Source organism: Aulonocara sp. 'chitande type north' Nkhata Bay, linkage group LG3 (assembly GCF_057382095.1).
Source record: "Aulonocara sp. 'chitande type north' Nkhata Bay isolate Kocher_YH1m ecotype deep benthic linkage group LG3, A_spYH_male_GT1.1, whole genome shotgun sequence".
Classification (NCBI taxonomy): domain Eukaryota; kingdom Metazoa; phylum Chordata; class Actinopteri; order Cichliformes; family Cichlidae; genus Aulonocara; species Aulonocara sp. 'chitande type north' Nkhata Bay.
The window spans coordinates 1,972,217-1,993,686 of record NC_141346.1 but is presented as its reverse complement, the minus strand read 5'-3'; the positions used below and the strand labels follow the sequence as shown (position 1 = coordinate 1,993,686).

The 21,470-nt window shown below is 41.1% G+C and overlaps 2 protein-coding genes across 2 annotated transcripts in view; both read left to right on the top strand.

Moving 5' to 3' along the window:
- Positions 1 to 21,470, top strand: part of LOC147333447 (E3 ubiquitin-protein ligase TRIM21-like) — a 525,380-nt gene that overhangs the window by 146,445 nt on the left and 357,465 nt on the right. The gene's annotated exons all lie outside the window — the stretch shown is intronic.
- LOC147333459 (protein NLRC3-like) overlaps positions 1 to 21,470 on the top strand; it is a 59,026-nt gene that overhangs the window by 28,943 nt on the left and 8,613 nt on the right. Inside the window, exons 5-8 of the mRNA XM_086267060.1 lie at positions 1,043 to 1,271; positions 1,440 to 3,246; positions 4,075 to 4,248; positions 17,642 to 17,815. Of these exons, the coding sequence (XP_086123186.1) occupies positions 1,043 to 1,271; positions 1,440 to 3,246; positions 4,075 to 4,248; positions 17,642 to 17,815 (2,384 nt within the window). The remainder of the gene's footprint in view (positions 1 to 1,042; positions 1,272 to 1,439; positions 3,247 to 4,074; positions 4,249 to 17,641; positions 17,816 to 21,470) is intronic.

The window sequence follows — 21,470 nt, the reverse complement described above, 5'->3', positions numbered from 1 at the left end:
CATTGGGTTACCAGTTTGTCGTGTTCATATTTTTCTGAAGACATTCAGGAGAAGTATCTGTATTTTATAAAGATTTAATTTGCTTCAGCAGATGAAATGACAAGTTTACAGCAACGGACATTGTAAACCAGCGGTCTGCTTTACACAAAGGATAACCCTGAAACGGGCTGTGCAGCTTATATACTATGACAATAACAAAAGATTATTATGGCTATCTTCTCCCAGCACTATCTTCTCTGTTCACATCCGACGTCCGATCTGCTCCCCTTTCCTGGAACCAAAAGTAAAACAAAAAACACTGCCTAGCATTGATTATTTAATATTATCCTACTGCTGAGTCCAGTTCAGGACATCTTGTTCAGACTTCCTGACCTAGAGACTATCCTAACCATTATCATGTCTGTGTAAGAATGCTGCAAAAACCCTCTGCACTCTACGTCACCAACAATATTTCAAGTCCAGACAGTAGCGCTGGATAAAGCTTTTGAGCCTTAAAACATGGCGCACCAACTCATTTATGAGCACATTTGCATTGTGTACTGTACTAGAGCCAGCTGCTGAGGGATTGTAAAAATTATAGTACTGAAAAAGGGCATAAAAGTATTACACTGCACAGTGCATTAACACTGTGGTGGAAAATTCAAGGTGGCTGAAAGACACTGTTATAGTAGAGAACAGAGATTGACTGTTCACCTCACCAGAACTGATAAATGTTACATAACCTCCAGATTTAGCAGCAGATAGAGCAGCTAAAATAGTTCTCTGTGAGTGTGTGAGTCATACTATTCTTATGAACAATATGAGTGATAACTTTTAGTGACAACATTTAGATTTAGGAACAGTGTGTGTGTGTGTATATATATATATATATATATATATGGTGGCCATTTAGAAGTCGGCCATCTTGGATACAACTTTTGTTTTTTCAATAGGAGGAGGGCCATGTGACACATCAAACTTATTGGTAATGTCACAAGAAAAACTTATTTTCTCTTCTGTGTGAGAAAAGCTTTTGGGTCATTCATAAAATATTCTGTTCCAGATACTGGAGGACAAAATAATCACTTTTGTGAAGAATGAGCTGAAGAAGATCCAGAGAGACCTGAGTCCAGATGACGTACAAGGTTTTAGGAGTCAATGTGAGGATGAGATTGTATTACTGGGTATGGATGAAGAACAGAATAACAGCACCAGAGAAGCATTTGTGACGATTACAGTGGACTTCATGAAGAGAATGAAGCAGAATAAGTTCGCTGAGCATTTGCTGAAAAGTGAGAATTATTCTCTAAATATTTACACTGCTAAAACAATGTCTCAAGAAATAGACAAAAATACATTCAAAATATGTACACTTAAAAATCCTTGGGGTGTGTGTGTGTGTGTGTGTGTGTGTGTGTGTGTGTGTGTGTGTGTGTGTGTGTGTGTAACGGGTCACTAAGGAACCTGCACTAGGAACTTGCAGTGGCATCAGCATGAATTTAAATCTGCACTGAAGAAGAAGTTCCAGTGTGTGTTTGAGGGGATCGCTAAAGCAGGAAACCCAACCCTTCTGAATCAGATCTACACAGAGCTTCACATCACAGAGGGAGGGACTGCAGAGGTCAATGATGAACATGAGGTCAGACAGATTGAAACAGCATCCAGGAAACCAGACAGTCTAGAAGCAATAATCAGACAAGAAAACATCTTTAAAGGCTCACCTGGAAGAGATGAACCAATCAGAACAGTGCTGACAAAGGGAGTGGCTGGCATTGGGAAAACAGTCCTAACACAGAAATACACCCTGGACTGGGCTGAAGACAAAGCCAACCAGGACATCCAGTTCATATTTCCATTCACTTTCAGAGAGCTGAATGTGCTGAAAGAGGAAAAGTTCAGCTTGGTGGAACTTGTTCATCACTTCTTTACTGAAACCAAAGAAGCAGGAATCTGCAGCTTTGAAGACTTCCAGGTTGTGTTCATCTTTGATGGTCTGGATGAGTGTCGACTTCCTCTGGACTTCCACAAAACTACAATCCTAACTGACCCTAGAAAGTCCACCTCAGTGGATGTGCTGCTGATAAACCTCATCAGGGGGAAACTGCTTCCCTCTGCTCGCCTCTGGATAACCACACGACCTGCAGCAGCCAATCAGATCCCTCCTGACTGTGTTGGCAGAGTGACAGAGGTCAGAGGGTTCACTGACCCACAGAAGGATGAGTACTTCAGGAAGAGATTTACAGAGAAGAAGCAGATCATCAGGATCATCTCCCATATCAAGACATCACGAAGCCTCCACATCATGTGTCACATCCCAGTCTTCTGCTGGATCACTGCTACAGTTCTGGAGGATGTGCTGGAAACCAGAGAGGGAGGACAGCTGCCCATGACCCTGACTGAGATGTACATCCACTTCCTGGTGGTTCAGGCCAAAGTGAAGAAGGTCAAGTATGATGGAGGAGCTGAGACAGATCCACACTGGAGTCCAGAGAGCAGGAAGATGATTGAGTCTCTGGGAAAACTGGCTTTTGATCAGCTGCAGGAAGGAAACCTGATCTTCTATGAATCAGACCTGACAGAGTGTGGCATCAATATCAGAGCAGCCTCAGTGTACTCAGGAGTGTTCACACTGATCTTTAAAGAGGAGAGAGGACTGTACCAGGACAAGGTGTTCTGCTTCATCCATCTGAGTGTTCAGGAGTTTCTGGCTGCTCTTCATGTCCATCTGACCTTCATCAACTCTGGACTCAATCTGCTGGAAGAACAACAAACAACATCCCAGAAGTCTGAAATAAGAGAATCTGCAGAGACAGACTTTTACCAAACTGCTGTGAACAAGGCCTTACAGAGTCCAAATGGACACCTGAACTTGTTCCTCCGCTTCCTCCTGGGTCTTTCATTGCAGACCAGTCAGACTCTCCTACAAGGCCTGCTGACACAGACAGGAAGTAGCTCACAGACCAATCAGGAAACAGTCCTGTACATCAAGAAGAAGCTCAGTGAGAATTTGTCTGCAGAGAAAAGCATCAATCTGTTCCACTGTCTGAATGAACTGAATGATCGTTCTCTAGTGGAGGAGATCCAACAGTCCCTGAGATCAGGAAGTCTCTCCACAGATAAACTGTCTCCTGCTCAGTGGTCAGCTCTGGTCTTCATCTTACTGTCATCAGAAAAAGATCTGGATGTGTTTGACCTGAATAAATACTCCACTTCAGAGGAGGCTCTTCTGAGGCTGCTGCCAGTGGTCGAAGCCTCCAACAAAGCTTTGTATGTATCCATCTATGTACACTTGTTATTATTGTTGAAATATTTATAGAATGTATAGTTTTTAGCAGCAGGAAGTCTTAGCATTTCTTTTTTCTTTTTTGGCAAATATTTCATTTAATAAAGAAAACAACACAGTACTTGCAGTTACCAAAATACAATTAACCTTTCTTCATTTTCCTAAGGAAGTATACTTCTATATAGAAAAGAAAAATAAAGCTCCAATTTAAACCACGCGGAACCAGAAGATTTTAGCCAGTAGCAAAGTTTATGGATGTGAGCGGCCCAGTAGTAAGCTAGAAAATTAGGTAATGCAAGTCCTCTACTAAATCTGCATCTCTGCAGTAAAGTTTTAGTCTTAGCATTTCTAAAACATTTGCGGATGTAACCCTCATCAAAGTGGATCCAGAGCTTTTCTTTAACTCTTCAAAAACTAATATAAATAAAAAGAAAATAAGAAAAATCCCTGGAAGGAGCTAAAACAGCTTGTTTCCGACAGATGATGATGGTGGCCGCATCAGGGTTTAGTATGTGATAATTAAGGATTATTGTTAACTGTATCTAGCAACAACAATCAACAATATTCTAATTTGGAAAGTTTGAATGCCTGTGTCAGTGGTTTGACACTGTGTCTTTAATCACTAACAGTACTAGCTCCCCCCTTGTTTAACAGATACAGAGGTGTAGCTGTTGTTTCAAAGCAATTTTTTTTTCCATGCTTGAATTATAAGTTGTATTCTTATTCTTGAAGGAGATATGGAATTATTTGTTTTTATTTTGGTAAGTTGAAAATAAGTCATTTACTTGATCAGAAATATAATTGATTTTCAGACTTTCTGGCCGTAACCTCTCAGAGAGAAGCTGTGAAGCTCTGGGCTCAGTTCTTAACTCTAAGTGTTTTAGTCTGGGAGAACTGGACCTGAGTAACAATGACCTGCAAGACTCAGGAGTAAAGCTATTGTCTGCTGGATTGAAGACTCCAAACTGTACCCTGGAAATTCTCAGGTGAGGATTAAAGCTTTTTTCCTTAACCCTTTAAGACCGGTAACTATATTTAAATCCCTGTAGAACTGCAACCATGTATGCTAGTGTCGCGGTTCGAATTTTGAGGAAGAGACATACGACTGTAAGTCCATAGTGGGTCAATCACAAAATATTTTATTAAAAACACATATATGTGGGGAAGATAGGCACTGCAAAACATCAGACTCCATCTCCCTCCGCAGGGAGCGCAGACAAAGTGTGGGAGGCCGGTCTTCATCCCACTGCCCATTACAGAAAGCTTTATAGCCTTTTATGACGTCAGAAGAATTCCCCCATCTCCTCTATCTCCAGAACAACAACCTTTTCCCAGAATTACAACCAGATGTTTTCACTCATCAGTATCTGAGAATCTACTAGATTGTGTGCAGTGTGTAGTTTTGTGAGAGTGTCAGTTTCAGGCCAACAAACGGTCAGTGTCCTTATCTGACTCTGCTTTGGGCCGTCTGGACCTACAGCTTCTGCTGGTGCTTTTTGCATAGTAGAATATTACAGAGGAATGTGTCTTATTCTGCGTGCTCTGGAATACAAGTTTTAAGCAGATTTACTAAATGATAACTGATACATGCTAATGGTGATGATCAACTGATACTAAGTGATGCAGACTAATGAAGTAATGATGAAATAATAACAGTGCATGTAAATGATACACAGTGAGATTTAAAATAAGATGTTTTTCTCAACAACTCCTCCTCTTGGGCTCGCTTGCGAGTCCAACTTCAACAAACACGTTATAACACTTATCAATCCCAACACCCTCGTTATTTTCCAATTTTCCCACAGTTTCATGATCACTGTTCCCAGGCTCTTTTTACTTTTACTTTAAACTTCGTGATAAGAGTATCAAGTTATGAGTATAAAAGTGTGCGAGTAATGTACAAAACTATTACGATTCCTTTAAACTATCAATTACTTCAGACTAGAGCCCTAGCCTATTAGGAGCCTGGAATGAATTAATGCTTGGCGTGTGACGCTCCTCTTCTTCCTTCGTCTTCCCCAGGTTAGACTACCAGGGAGAACCGGTGCACAGGGGGAGAGGATTATTCTGCCTCTATGTTCCCCCTTGTGTTGGTTGGGGTGGAGCTTAGCTCCAGCAAGCTCTCTTCCGGGGCCACCTCCTCTTGGGCCTTCCTGGTCACCTCACACATGTGGACTCCCTACTGAGACCTGTACAAGAACGTTACACATTCTCTCTAAAACAATCTCCTGCCAACCTGTAAGCTTGTGTAAAAACATTAGTCAGCAGTTACATGTTAAGCTCCTTTAACTCCCAATTCACCTAAAAAGCAAATCTGTTAAATCAAACAGCTTATTTACAACCCCCTGTAAATCATAAGAGTAATAAAAGATTCAGCACAACAGACAAGTATCATGTTCAGGATTTCCCCGATCATTAAATCACTATTATTGCCGCAATTTGTTTTATTCACACTTGGGCAATGTTACTCCACTTGTTTATCACTAAGAGCCCCCTAATGGCCAGTTAGTGAGCTCTACGTTAAACTGTCCCCAAATTTGTTATTTGTTATTATTACTTGTTTTATTATTATTCTTTGTTTTCATGTCACTTGTCTGTTTTCTACTGCACCCTCCTCACGCCTTCTTAACAATGCAAAGCAAACATTAGCAGCACATTGACCGCGGTCAGCCATCCACATTCCAGAGGTGCTATAAAAAGATTTCCTGTAAAAAGAATCACAGTTTTCAAGACAGGATGTGTCTCCCACAGTTTAATCGCCTCCCCGAATCATAACCTATAAACACCGTTTCTTCACACATAAGCCCAGAAATCCTGTAATAGGAAAACATTATTAGCAAACATCAACCACTTGTCAAATTAAAAGAGAGTGTTAACGCTGCGCAGGTGTGTACACACTTTCACAAACACAGAAAGTAGCATTTAAAGTTAAATCGTCATGCAACCTCAGATGTCGCTGTCCTCTTTCTGCTCCTGTAGAAAGAAACACCCATAAATTCATGATCACTCAATCATTCATCCATTCTCTCTTTCTTTGCTGATAGTGGAAACCATCGCCGCATTTAGATTTCCGCCCCCAGCAAAATGACGTCATTTCAAAAAGAAAAACAAGAACTTGAGATCGGATTACCTTGCTGAATCCTTTTTTGGGCAGGGACTCTCATTTCTAATTGTCCCCATAAGTGGTTTCCTCCAGAGCCCATTTCAATGCGGAGAAACTCACTTACAACAATTTTCTCGCCGACGTGTAATGCTTGTAATTTCCGATGTGCAGATCTGCTTAAAAAAAGATTCACCAACAAAAATCAGTGCACTGTTCAAAATATAAATCAAAAATCAAAAGTAAAGCTGTAAAACAAAATTAAATAAAAGAAGGTGAAAAATACCAACTCTCAAACTTGGTGCCCTGGTAAAACCTTCCCCATACTTCAGACACCCAAAATAAACAAAACAAAACTCTGCCAGCTTCAAAACAATACTAATTCAGTCGTCTATATATCAGTTCTCAACCCACTCAATAAACCAGACAGGATGATGGTAACAGTATTACCTACTTAAAATTGTGTTTGATCCTAATGAACTAATCCTAATGACTTTCATTACTCCATTGCATGTGTGTGTGTCGTCCTCAAATGCTCTCTCAATTCACCCGTTGCCCTTCTGACCTTTTACCAGACCAGAGGCTCATCCTCCTGAATAAATGTTTTAATCAAGAACCCCTACTAAGAGCTTAGTAAAAGAATGCAACTTAGTCTTTCTGAAAGACACACACTGTTTAAACCTCCGAACGCAATATTTGTGCTGTAAATTATATTATTAATGCAATGGTGATGATGATTATTATTTAGCAATAGCAGTAAAATAATTTCCCTGCTCCATACTCCCTCTCTCGCCCTCTGGGACACCAGAGGTCGCAATACATTGTGTCCTCGCTCTGACCCTCTCTTGTGGTCCCGAGATCTTCTGCAAAGGAAACAAAACCCCATTTCCACTTTAATCAATTGAGTTTAAGTCTATAAGCAATTACTCCTGCTTAAATTTCCTCATAGCTAAATGCTGCCAAGAAACAACTCCTGTGTGTTAACACTAACTTCACTTTAACCTCACATTTCCTATGTTATAACCTGTTTTTGATATAACTCTTTTTATTTCATTTGGCTCCTTTTAATGTAAAAATACCTTCTAATTCTAGTTTACCAGACTTAACCAAAATATATGCTTTCCTTCCTCTTTGGTCCGTCTTTAAGTTCAGTTAAAAGCTAAATGAATTTGCAGCCTTTTGCCTGGAATCAATACTCTCATGTGTGTTTCTGGACTCTGTGTCTGTAAGCGTGTGCAATCCTTCAATGACTCATATCCTCCTCACAATAGATTGGCCAATCATAGCGCTAGCCAAAGGCTCGTGACCCTCAAGAGACGAATTGAGCCACAACTCCTTTAAAAGCATAAAATGCAATATGTATAAAAATCATTTCTACGTATAAGCTCTCCCCTTTATCCTAAAAATAAATCTATGTAATATCTGTATGTGTAAGCCTACATCATAACCACTACTTCTAGAAATCAAAAAAGAAATCAAACCTGTTCTCCTTCTTCAACCCTCACTAATTTTCCCCAAAACATATCTTTTTGTCAACGTGTCCCACAATTTCCCTCTAAGATTTGTATACAGCTTTAAAACCACTGGCATTGCATCTAATAAACAGGATTCAGTTCACTTTACTCCTTTAACCTTAACATAAAAATAACAGTTTCTGTTTTACCATATCCAAATGACCAAAAACCCAAAGTCATACACTGATCCTAAATTATTAAACAATTAAATTATTAAACCCTAAATTCCCCCTTTATGTTGACACATTTCCTTTATTTTGGCATTCTCCCAACAATGCACTATAATCCCCTAATATAACCCCATTCAACAAAACAGAAATTTTCTCTGGTAACAGCAAATTGCTTGTCCACATTTAGTCATCCCCTTTCATCCAGTCACACCTTCACTCACATACAGTCACACCATATTTTGCGAATAGTGGAGCCTCTCGCACGAGTGATCAGATTCTCCACATTATGTTTTGGACTGGATTGAATTACTACAATCCTTTTAGACAGGGACTTACGACCTGATCAGATCCCTACAGGTAGCTTTCTCCTTGGCCAGTTGTAATCTGGAAAGCCCACCTTATATTTGCTCTTCCCGAGAATTTGTCAGCGCTGTTATTCACTGTTGCAGGCCTGCTTAAAACAAAAATGAGAAAAAGAGAGCTGATTATTAGCTCATGAAAACACAAAACAAAATCACCTGACAGGTTTTCTCTAAGTGCACTGTTACAAAAATAATGGGCCCCTCTCAGACATGTCCATGTGTCCTAAAACTCCCTCTATTAAAAACAAAAAACAAAAACCATTCCACCCTAGCTGACAGAATCAACCCATCACCACTACAACCTCCAAACCTTAAAGACACAAATATTGCCACCGCAATCCTGACACTCCCAGGTCAACTCACATAATTACACCTCCTCAATACACCTAAAGTCTTGTTAAAACCCCACAATTTGCACACACAACAATCACCCCCTTTTATGCACTCTAACATACTTAGATTCAACATACTCAAATGTATTCTATTAAACATCCACACAATTCTATCACTCATACAAACAGCAAACAAACAAACAGTTCTTCATTGCGTATGTTTGTGTTCTTAGCCCGGTTTAATCAATGTCTATGCATTAATCTTTATGAGCTTGTCCTTGTAAGGTCAATGCATTTTCTGCTTGTGTATGTGAATTTGCATATGTTGCTTTTGCAGTGTTTCAGACTCCTGCACAGTTCTCCACTTAAGCCGTCAGTTTTCTTTCCCAAATTTGCTAACCCAAACTTTAAGTTCCCACCTTATTAACAGCATTCCTGGTCCTCAGCCAGAAGTTAGGGCCCACTTGTCAGGTTATGGGGACATGGCGCTGTGAACAATTCAACCAGAAACTTGCCTTATCATGTCCAGTCAAGTTAACCTATAGGTTTCTTCCGACCGCTGCACGTGGAGAATTGATCCAGGTCTGTTTCGCCCCTAAAGAAACACAACTGAGACATTTTATTATTATCATGGATACTTAAACTACCAGTTTCCCTCTCTCTGGTCAGAAACACCAGCTTATGTCATGTGTATAAGTGTAAGCAGGTCTTCATTGCTTTTCCTATTTATTTTTGTTAATGATCAGTGAGTGTAAGCTGCTTTCTTCATTGCCTCTATATGTTATAGTCAGGTTTAATTCATGCATCGTTTTACTGATTTCGTAATTCAAAACTATCTCACTTCTGATTCTTTCCAGAAATAATTTCACATGTAACACTTTGTGTATGTGTGTTTTCCATTCATGTAATTGTCAGTTATTTTCTTTCTTCATTTTACCTTCTTTTTGTTTACCTCTTTAGTTTTCTGGTGGCCATCTCTAAACACCATCATGAGTTCAGGCTTTCGTTTCAATCCAATTATACCCTGTATTCTTGCAGTCAAACTCGTCCGGCTTCACCTCTCACTGGTCCCTGTCCTCTTCTCTCAGTGTCCTTTTGTGTCTTGAATTCTCCAGCAAACACAGTCCGTTTCTTCTCTGTTTCTCTTCAGTATTTTCCTTCTGGATTAAGTCCCAGCCTGGCAAAATATCACATTCAGTGCCTTTAAACTGTCATGTCACACTGTTCTTACCAGCCTGCAGTCCACCGTGCATTTTTCATCACGTGGTTTCTTCTTCTCTGTTGATGCTTCCAGTCGTCTCTTTCAAGATTACTCCAAGCATGGCAAATCTGACAATCAGTGTCCAGTGCTTTCCCACCGTTCAACTGTCCAGCCTGTAATTCACAGTGCATGTCAGTTTGGTTTCAGTGTTAACGGTTCAGTTGCACTGTCTTTTAGCTGCTTGTAAATTCTTCTCAAGTTCACGATGTTTTATTGGTCTTCATCAGGAGATTAACTGTCCTTTGAGCGTCTTCTCAGAATGGGCACAAGTGCGAGGTCAAGCTGTAAAATTTTGAACCAAAATCTGGCCTGTTTTCTCCCAATTATACTACTCTACTGGTTTTGGCGCCGTACTCAAAATTCCAGGTTGAGAGAAGTCCACCTTTATTCATCTGTAACCTGTATCAACACACTAAAACATAGTATTAATATCATTTTCATTTCTTTTCTTAAAACCTCCATTCGCTTCATGCCCATTCAACCTTAAAGAAACAGAGAAAAAACAGCTTTGCACTTTTTCCTTTAATATTAAACGGACCCACGCGCTGCCCCCCCCTCTCTCTTTCTCTGTGCTCATACACACACCGCGGGGTTAGAAGCCCCCCTTCTTGCAGCTGCTCGAGACAGAGAGTGACACTTTTCCTTTTTTCTCCCTCTTCGCTCTATCTGCCCAGAGTTTACCTCATCTCTTTTCCTTATATGGGCATGCAAACTTCCTGTCACACACACACTCTCACAGCCCCCACCTTTTCTTTCTCAACACAGAGCGCATGGCCGCGGCTTCTCTTTTTTTTAAAAAAAAATATAAAACCACACACACTCAGCTTCTGAATCAAACCATTTTCACAAACACACTCAGTTATAATCAATGTAAACACTTTATACAGCCGATTCACACTTTATTTATATACTCAGGCCTGTATCTCATGACAAACAAAAGACACCAGATGCCAAAACTAGTTATTCAACGGTTCCTTATCACTTCAACAGAACCTCTGTACCGGTACTCCTAAGTTTTTGACTAATTTAAAAGCATCTATAGCCCAGGCCGCGCCTTGCTCATCAATACATCCGCTTCGGGAACGCCGTCGCCGAGAGCGGTCAGATTTCTAAGCCCTACTTAATTTATAACCGCTTCCCGCAGCTGAGAGAGGAGCTCCACATCTGGCGCTAGTGTCAAACCCACGCCTTTTGCTTTACTTAAAGCTCACAAGCCAGCCACGTTGAATAGTCACGGTCGGGTCTCACCCTCCACCCAAACAGCGCAGTAAAAAGTGATGCTTGACCACTTAGTCTTTCCGGGTGCCTGAATTCCGCGGAGACCATCCGAGCTACCTGGAACGCCGCCAGAAGTAACAGTGCGTCCACTGATTACCCGTCGCTGCCACACGCTAGGCCCTGCGCTCTTCGGAGCCACGCTCCGGAACTTTAGTTTATGTTTAAAAGCGTCCCTGGGGACTTTCAGTCAGCCCCTCAGTTTTTAATTACCTGACGCCCGAAACCACGTTTCTACCCCCCAATGAGTCCGAATTCACCTAACCTTAAAGACTGCTTGGCATCTAACTCCACAAAACACATAAAGCACACAAAACACAGAAAATCCCCCTAAAATAAACAGCAATAACTTTTAGAATTTTATCAAACTTCTATCACTAATTACCCCAAAGTGACCACCGACACAGATCAGAAGCTCTACTGAGTGAACATTTGATTTAGCTTAATTTCCAATTCAGCACCTTTGGACATCAATCAACAGGCGGTGCCTACCTCCTCTTTCGGGGCCCATCACTCAGTCGACCTCCTGACTGTCCGTCTGTTTGACACCACTACACCTCAGCCAAACTCCATTTGTCCCTCCTCAAACCGGGTTTTCGGCACCAAAATGTCGCGGTTCGAATTTTGAGGAAGAGACATACGACTGTAAGTCCATAGTGGGTCAATCACAAAATATTTTATTAAAAACACATTTATGTGGGGAAGATAGGCACTGCAAAACATCAGACTCCATCTCCCTCCGCAGGGAGCGCAGACAAAGTGTGGGAGGCCGGTCTTCATCCCACTGCCCATTACAGAAAGCTTTATAGCCTTTTATGACGTCAGAAGAATTCCCCCATCTCCTCTATCTCCAGAACAACAACCTTTTCCCAGAATTACAACCAGATGTTTTCACTCATCAGTATCTGAGAATCTACTAGATTGTGTGCAGTGTGTAGTTTTGTGAGAGTGTCAGTTTCAGGCCAACAAACGGTCAGTGTCCTTATCTGACTCTGCTTTGGGCCGTCTGGACCTACAGCTTCTGCTGGTGCTTTTTGCATAGTAGAATATTACAGAGGAATGTGTCTTATTCTGCGTGCTCTGGAATACAAGTTTTAAGCAGATTTACTAAATGATAACTGATACATGCTAATGGTGATGATCAACTGATACTAAGTGATGCAGACTAATGAAGTAATGATGAAATAATAACAGTGCATGTAAATGATACACAGTGAGATTTAAAATAAGATGTTTTTCTCAACACTAGCGCAATAAAAAAATTTTGCATATGAAACCGGAAGAGTTGTACTTACATCTTATGCCATCAGCTTGCCCTAGGTCACGGTTTCCTTCCACATATAGCTTTGCAAAAAATGCATAAAAAGCACTTGCAGCAACAAAAATATAAGATTCCAGAAACACAAGATCAGCTTTTCATAACATTTCCTACGTTGGAATAGACGTCAGCGCGAACTATCGCATATCTGCCATTACCGCATTATAATATTTATTTTGGGTTTTCCTGCAGTATATAAAAATTGGTGTATTTCAAAAATAAAACTATGAAGACACTCAAAATAAATTTCCTTTAGTGGGAAACTATTTTGTGCAACTTTTTTGTATTTACAGTTTTGAGGGATAAACCTCTTAAATTTCTCTAACTAGAAAATATATGTAAAAAACTAAACAAAGACGATTTTCAAATTTTTTTTTATATTAGAATATATTAGATTAGATGAAACTTTATTAATCCCTCGGGTGGGTTCCTCTGGGAAATTCAGTTTCCAGTAGAACAGCACTGACAGAAGTTGCATGTTACAGATACAATAAGGGGAATGAGAGTAAGGATATAAGCATAAATATACTATATATACACATATATATTGCACAGTGATTATTGCACAGTCGAATAAAAGAAAAAAAATATTGCAAATATTGCACAGTATAAAAAAAGCACTACAGCTCAATTGTTCCCGCCCTGTTTTGTCCCACTGTTTCCCCTCCCTCTCCCCTCTAGTGAGGAGTTAAACAGTCTGATGGCGTGTGGAACAAAGGAGTTTTTAAGTCTGTTGGTTTTTGACTTTGGGAAAAGCAACCTGTCGCTGAATAGGCTCCTCTGATTGTTTACGAGCGTGTCCAAAGAATGCCCAGCATTGTCAATAATGTCCAGCAGTTTCTTTAATGTCCTTTTCTCTGCCACTGTCACCTGAGTGTCCAGCTTCATGCTGACCACAGAGCCAGCCTTCCTGATCAGTTTCTCCAGCGTTGTTGAGTCCTTCTTTGCTGTGCTGCTCCCCCAGCACACCACAGCATAGAAAAGTGCTTCTACAACAACTGACTGGTAAAAAATCCTCAGGAGCTTCCTGCAGATGTTAAAAGACCTCAGCCTCCTGGGGAAGTACAGTCGGCTTTGGCCTTTTTTGTGCAGGTGCTGCATGTTGCATGACCAGTCCAGTTTGTTTTTCACCCACAGCCCGAGGTACTTGTATGTGTTGACCACCTCCACCTCCTCTCCCTCTATCTGAACTGGCAGTGGACCTGATCTGGACCTCCCAAAGTCCACAACCAGTTCCTTGGTCTTTGAGGTGTTGAGTTGCAGGTGGTTTGTGTGACTCCATGTGACAAAGTTCCTCGCCAGACTCCTGTACTCCTCTTCCTGGTCATCCCAGATACACCCCATGATGGCCGTGTCATCTGCAAACTTCTGAATGTGGCATAATTCAGAGTTATAGCAGAATGGTAAATGGCCAATGCCCTGTATTTGTTATAGCGCTTTACTTGGTCCCTAAGGACCCCAAAGCGTTTTACACTACATTCAGTCATTCACCCATTCGCACACTAGTGACAGAAGTACTAACAGAAGTCAGAGGTGTACAGGGTGAAGAGAAGAGGGGAGAGCACAGTTCCCTGTGGTGCTCCTTTGCTGCTGACCACAGTACGTCAGACGTGATGTCCTTCAGCCTTACGTACTGTGGTCTGTGTCGGAGGTCCAAGCCACCAGGCAGGGGTCCACCTGCATCCTGTTTAGTTTTTCCTGAAGCAGACAGGTCTGGATTGTATTAAAGGCATTGGAAAAGTCAAGAAACAGGATCCTGACCGTGCCTTTTCCCTTGTCCAGGTGTGAGTGGGCTCTGTGTAGGAGGCACAGGATGGCATCCTCGACTCCGACATCCGCCTTGTAGGCGAACTGTAGTGGGTCCTGGGCATGTTGTACCTGTGGTCGGAGGAGGTTGTGGAAGAGCTGCTCTTGAGTCTTCATAAGATGTGACGTCAGTGCAACCGGTCAGAAGTCATTCAGCTCATTGGGCCAGTTCTTTTTCGGGACCGGGACGATGCAGGATGTCTTCCAGAGGGCGGGCACTCTCCCCAGTCACAGGCTGAGGTTGAAGACTCGTTGTAGCGGCTCCCCAAGTTCAGCAGCACACGCCTTTAGCATCCTTGGACACAACTTGTCTGGGCCTGCTGCCTTCCTGGGGCAAAGCTTCCTCAGTTGTCTCCTGACCTGGTCAACTGTGACACTAGGAGTGGATTGGAAGGGGAGGAGGGAGGCTGTTGTGCTGTTTAGAGAGGGGTTGTAGGAGGAGGAGGAGAGGGAGGGGGATGTCATAGTGTCAGGGTGGGGGGAAGTGAGGGAGGTAGGAAAGTAGGTAGAGGGCTCTGTAGTAAAGGAAAGGGTGAGGGTGGGAGGGTTGTGTGCCAGTCAAACCTGTTGAAGAAGTTGTTGAGTTCGTTTGCCTTCTCCACAGTCCCCCCCCACTGTGCTTTTCTTGGTGTTGTGGCCTGTGATGGTTTTCACACCATTCCAGACCTCCCTCATATTGTTCCTCTCCAACTTCTGCTCCACCTTCCTCCTGTAGGTGTCCTTTGCTCCCTCAGGCAGCGTTTCACCTCCTGCTGTGCTGCTTTCATCTCCTCCTTCACTTTGCTCCATGAAGGCCTTCTTCTTCATGTTGAGGACAGCTTTGACTTCCTGTGTTACCCACGGTTTGTTATTAGGATAACACCATACTATCTTAGCAGGGGCGACCGCATCCACACAAAAGCTGAGATAGTCTGTCAGACAGTGTGTCGCCCCCTCTGTGTCCTCACCATGTGGGCTCAGAAGCACATCCCAGTCTGTGGTGTCATAGCAGTCTCTCAGAGCTTCCTCCTTTTCCGGGGTCCATCTCCTTATGAAACGTGTTGTGACAGACTGCCTTTGAACGAGGGGTGTGTATTGTGGCTGTAAGTAGACCAGGTTTTGGTCTGACTCCCTAGTGGGGGGAGGGGGTGCCTCTGTATGCATCTCTCATATTAGCATACAGTAGGTCAATTGTCTTGTTGCTCCCTGTGGGACAATTCACAAACTGGTGAAAAGCAGCCAGAGTAGAATCTAGTGTGACATGATTAAAGTCTCTAGATATAATAATGAAAGCCTCAGGGTGTTGTGTCTACAGTCTTGCTGTAACTGTGTGTATTTTCTCACAGGCAGCTGTTGCGTCGGCCCTCACAGGGATTTAGGTAGATAATATAATAATATGGCCGCAAGCTAACTGTTAGCAGCTCCAGGTCCGGACAGCATACCGATACTTTAACGGAGACGTGTCCAGGGTTACAATATCTGTTGTTAACGTAGACAATGAGTCTCCCACCTCTGCTTTTTCCGCTGGCTTGTGTGTCCCTATCTGCTCTCATGGATGTGAATCCACATAGGTCTGCGGTGTTAGCCCGGTTAGCCACGTCTCCGTGGAGATAAACAAACTGCACTCACAGTAGAGTCAGTGGTTGTTCAGAGCAGAAAGTTCATCATGATCTTATTCTGTAACGAGTTCACGTTGTCTATTATCACTGTTGGGATTGATGGTTTGAATCGCCTCTGGTGATCCGCTTTCCTCGCTCCAGCCTTGCAGCCTCTGTAGCTCCTCTTTAGCTCGTCCGGGTGTTGTGTCTCATGCCGGTCTGCGTCTTTGTGTTTAGTGCCAACAGCTCCGCTCTCGAATAGATGAAGGAGCTGGTTCCAGAAGTTTTAAAAAGTGCGTTATCCATTCTATATCTAAGAGGCAGAAAATAAAGTAACTAAAGGAAGGTGAAAAAAAGTTTGAAAGACTAGTCTAAAATAGTTGAAAGTTAAGAAACAAGTACAGTGTTGCAGAGTTGTAAAGGCTGCCGTCACTCCAGCGCCATCTCGTAGTTTATTGCAGGTTTTTGTAATTTATGTAGTTACTATGCACTTAATGCTTATATATTATTAACATTTGGGTTATAATGGTTGTATTGATGTATAGCAACTTGAAATGCTCCCAAAAATGTCACTACAGCATGTAAAAATATAAAGATAAGCTCTGGCGGACTTGGTTCTATGGTTCTAAGGGTTAATTTATATTCATAATCTGGATTATGCTGTTGCTCAAACAAAAATATTGTTGAATTCTAAATTGACCTGTTATTCAAATTTAGGTGTATAAGTCTCTGAATTACTATTTTTATTTTTATTTCATATCCATTTTTAAAAAAATCATTGAGCATGAACCTGTGTGTATAACATGCTTTTTAACCCCAGGTCTGTTGAGATATTTCTTATATTTTGGATTTGTAACATATCAGTTTCTTTTCATTCCTACAAACTGTTTCATACATGAATGCAGCAAATGTACTTCAGACCTTTTATTTACGGCAGCATGGTAGCACAGTGGTTAGCAGGTCCTGAGTTTGATTCCACCACTTCACCGGGTCCTTTCTGTGTGGAGTTTGCATGTTCGCCCCGTGTTTGCGTGGGTTCTCTCCCACAGTCCAAAGACATGCAGTTAGTTGGGTTAAGGTGATTGGTCATTCAAAATTGCCCTGTGACAGACTGGCGACCTGTCCAGGGTTTACCCTGCTTCTTGCCCTATGGCAGCGACCCTGAAAAGCTCAGAGTGCGAGTGAACAGAAGACAGTTTATTGCACAGGGAACGGAGGCTTAAACACACCTGATACAGCAGCTAGACCTAAAGAATTTATATAGAAGTTATTTTTTAAATGCTCCCACACAAGTTTTCAATTGCTCCAAAATGCTGCCGTAAGATTACAGAGACAGAGGCACTGAAAGAGAGATCGTACTTCTCCCATAATAGCTTCTATTAAGTGGCTTCCTTTTAAATTCAGAGTTTAATTAAAATCATTTTCTCACAAACTCCCAAATGATCAGGCCATAAAGAAAGTATAGTGTTTTATTCATTTTCAGAGTGCTGTCTTAGTTGTGGTTCTTAGTGTTTCCTAAAAGAGAGTTTAGATAATTAAACTTGAAACAATAGTGTTATCTCGTCAAATGTATGGATGGCTCTAGATTTGGAAATAAGAAAAACAAATAAAACACTCTTTACGTGCAGTATTCACAGCTGTATTGTTGTTTTGTGTGTCTGCAGTCTGTCAGGCTGTCTGATCACAGAGGAAGGCTGTACTTCTCTGGCCTCAGCTCTGAGCTCCAACCCCTCCCATCTGAGAGAGCTGGACCTGAGCTACAATCATCCAGGTGACTCAGGAACGAAGCTGCTGTACGATGGACTGAAGGATCCAGGCTGGAGACTGGAAACTCTCAGGTTTGGAGACAATGTCTGATAGAGGAGGAAGAGCTGGAAACACTTCCTTTAAATAATTTAATTCTTTAATTCCTGTTTGTCATGTCATGCAGACATAACAGAAATTTCCTGCGTGTGATTGTTTATCTATCTGTTGCATCAAGTGTTTCTCCTTTTTTCACCTCTTTTCCCTCATTATGTGTTTATACAAATCTTTACAATTAATCATGAGGTATTATTAATTTCTGGCTCTCTTTCACTGTGTGTCTTTTGATCTGTCTTCCTCATCTCACCCCAACTGGTTGTGGCAACCCTTTTTTGGGTCTGCCAGAGGTTTCTTCCTTTTAAAAGGAACTTTTTTTCTCCCTTTCTTCCTCATTGTCGCCAAAGTACTTGCTCAGAGGGGGTAATATGTTTATTTGGGGTCTTTACATTATACTATAAAGGGCCTTTAGAATACAAATGGTGTAATTTGGCACTATATAAATAAAATTTAATTTAAATTAAATATTTACGAGTTAGTTACCTATGAGAACTACAAAAAATCCCATTGGAGCAATAATGATAACTACCTTTTGCCACCATCATGCATGTTTAACAGTGCACTGATGTTAAATGTGTTTTTTTCACTCTGACTTTGTTTTATCCAAGTCAGTGAATTCAGGTGTTATAATCACTGTTGTGGTCACAAGTGTATAACATCAAGCACCTAGGCATGTAGACTGCTTCTACAAACATTTGTGGTTGGTCTCAGGAGTTCAGTGAATCCCAGTGTGGTATAGATACAAGAAGTTCAGCTGTAAACTTTCCTCACTAATACATTTTAATGGGTCATCTGTCAGTGGGATTGTTGTATAGTGCATAGAGGTCACCAACTTTCTGTAGAGTCAATCACTACAAACCTCCAAACTTTATGGGTTATTCAGATTATCTCATGAACAGTGCATGGAGAGTTACATGGCATGGGTTTCCATGGTCAAGCAGCTGCATCCAAGCCTTAAATCATCAAGCCCAATGAAAAGTGTCAGATGCAGTGGTATAAAACACGCTTCCACTGGACTCCAGAGCAGTGGAGACATTCTCTGGAATGATGTATCACACTTCTGGCAATCCACTGGATGAGTGTTAGTTTGGTGCGGGGTTACGGTGTGGGGTTATTTTTCAGGAGCTGGACTCAGCCTCTTGGTTCCCATGAAAGACACTTTCAATGCTTCAGCATGCTCAGACATTTTGGATAATATCATGCACCCAACTTTGAAGGAAAAGTGTAAAGATCGCGCCTTCCTTTTCCCACTCCTGCTCACCAGTGCATAAAGTAGGCTCATATTTTACTTCTTCGACATGTCAATGGTTGTAAACAAAGAGAAACGTGTAAATAACTCATGAAAGAATAAAGTTACGTTGAAACCAAGCACACCATTGTTTTTCTTGTGACATTACCAATAAGTTTGATGTGTCACATGGCCCTCTTCCTATTGAAAAAACAAAAGTTGTATCCAAGATGGCCGACTTCTAAATGACCACCATGGTCACCACCCATCTTGAGGAGTTTGCCTCACATATACTAATGTGCCACAAACAGGACTTTAATATCACCAACCATTCCCATTTTATATATGGTGTATCCATATAAATGGCCCACCCTGTATATACTGTGCAGACAGTGTTGACCCTCTAAACTAAGTTTGTGAGTGTCGCGGTTCGAATTTTGAGGAAGAGACATACGACTGAGAGTCCATAGTGGGTCAACACAAATTATTTTATTAAAACACATATATGTGGTGAAGATAGGCACTGCAAAACATCAGGCTCCATCTCCCTCCTTACAATAGGTGGTTGTGATATTTATACTTATGATGACCAGTAACTCGCATCACTAAAACAGAACAGTTCCTCTTTCAGTTCCTCCAGATGCATCTATTTATTCTACTTGTCTAGACTTAAACAACACTTGCAATCAGTTTACCCAGACAGGCTATGTCTGTGTCGTTAATCTAAGTGTATGACCTCCCTCTACGTCATCTGTTACCAGGCAAACTCCACAGCACAGGGCACACGGCCTTTATTTCCTTTCTTAAACAATCATAGAAAACATATGTGAAATTGTATATGTATATATATATATATATATATATATAAGCAATCCTTCCAGCTTGAACTTTGCTCCATTGATTGGCCAGACATCGCGCTGCCCGTAGCTTCAAACCATTAATTAACTTAACCGAGCTTCAACCCTTTAATTATGCAATATGTGTATAACATGATTACAGTTGCACCTGCAATGAAAGATTATGTGCTTATGCTAACACCTAAAATACAGACTTTAATATAACCTCACCAGTTTCCATAAATGTGTCAATGAAATGATAACAATGATAAATCATAAATGATGCAACAGTAATAATAAGGATTATGCATAGTAACATAGATTATGAATATACAATAATATTTCATCCCGACATGAGATAAGATCTTTCAAGAAATGCAGATCAAACTGTCGTTGTTTATATTTACTTACACAGCATGTCTTGAAGAATTAACTGGAGTCAACAGCAACAGCATAGAGCAGTCATATCTCAGGTCTAATAACAGAAGACACGAAAAGATCAGGGAAAGAAAGTTTAAACCAAAGCACAAATGAAAAAATAAGTAAAACAGGTTGGTCTAAAGTATGATTAAAGTTCAGCCTGATTAATATAAATGTCACTGACAAAAACCAAAATTCTTCCCACTCAGTTGATGTCTTTCTGTCCATCAGTTCCTTTTCTAGACTTGTAAGAGTTTAATGTAATGTGGGGAGACAGGGCTCTGGACTAACTTTTTGCTATGGGCGTACCGTTAGGCGTACCAGCACAAAAGTTATGCGCACGCAAATTTTATAATAATTGATATAATATAATGTGTTTTTCTGGATACACTGTGCTTTTTCAGCATTCAAAGATTGATGACACCGTGTCAGAGCACTGGCTATGAATTTCAGAAGGATCAGGCCTTAACTTAACAGAAAAGTTAGCAATAGTTCTTTTCCTATTACAGCTATATCCACTTCTGTCGTGGCTAGGCTGCTCACTAGGGCTGGGTATCATCACTGATTTCTATAATCCATTCGATTCTGGTTTTCAAAGTCCCGATTCGATTCAACTTAGCCTCAGACAGTCAGAAATATTATAATTCTGATCATTTATCAGTACTTTTTTTTTTTTTTTTTTTGCCTGTCCCGTTTGGCTCTTTTGCATCAGAATTATTGTCTAAAGGCAAAGAAAGATGCCCAACGGATTTACTTTACCAAATGGACCATCCCAGCCTTGCCGTAATGGTCTATTTGATTCACCTTTTATTGTTTATTTTATTTTCACTTGCTGAATACGGGACAGACTTGACTGGGGGAAAGAAGGGAGAAAGAAAGAGGGAAAGAGAAACAGCTGAGAAGAGGGACGGGGGAGAAGGGCAAAAAACAAAAACCAACAGAATGGGCAGGAAAAGAAAAAAAATGCATCTATCGATCACCTGGATCACCTGTTGAGAAAGAAAAAAGAAAACAAGCAGAAGAGAACAAGAGTAATAGAATAAACAACATCACAATGGATATATGTGAATATGACAGTAAATACTAAATATTAAACATTATTGTGCAGCACATAAGATCAACAGAACACAGTGTGCTTTGAGGTAGGAG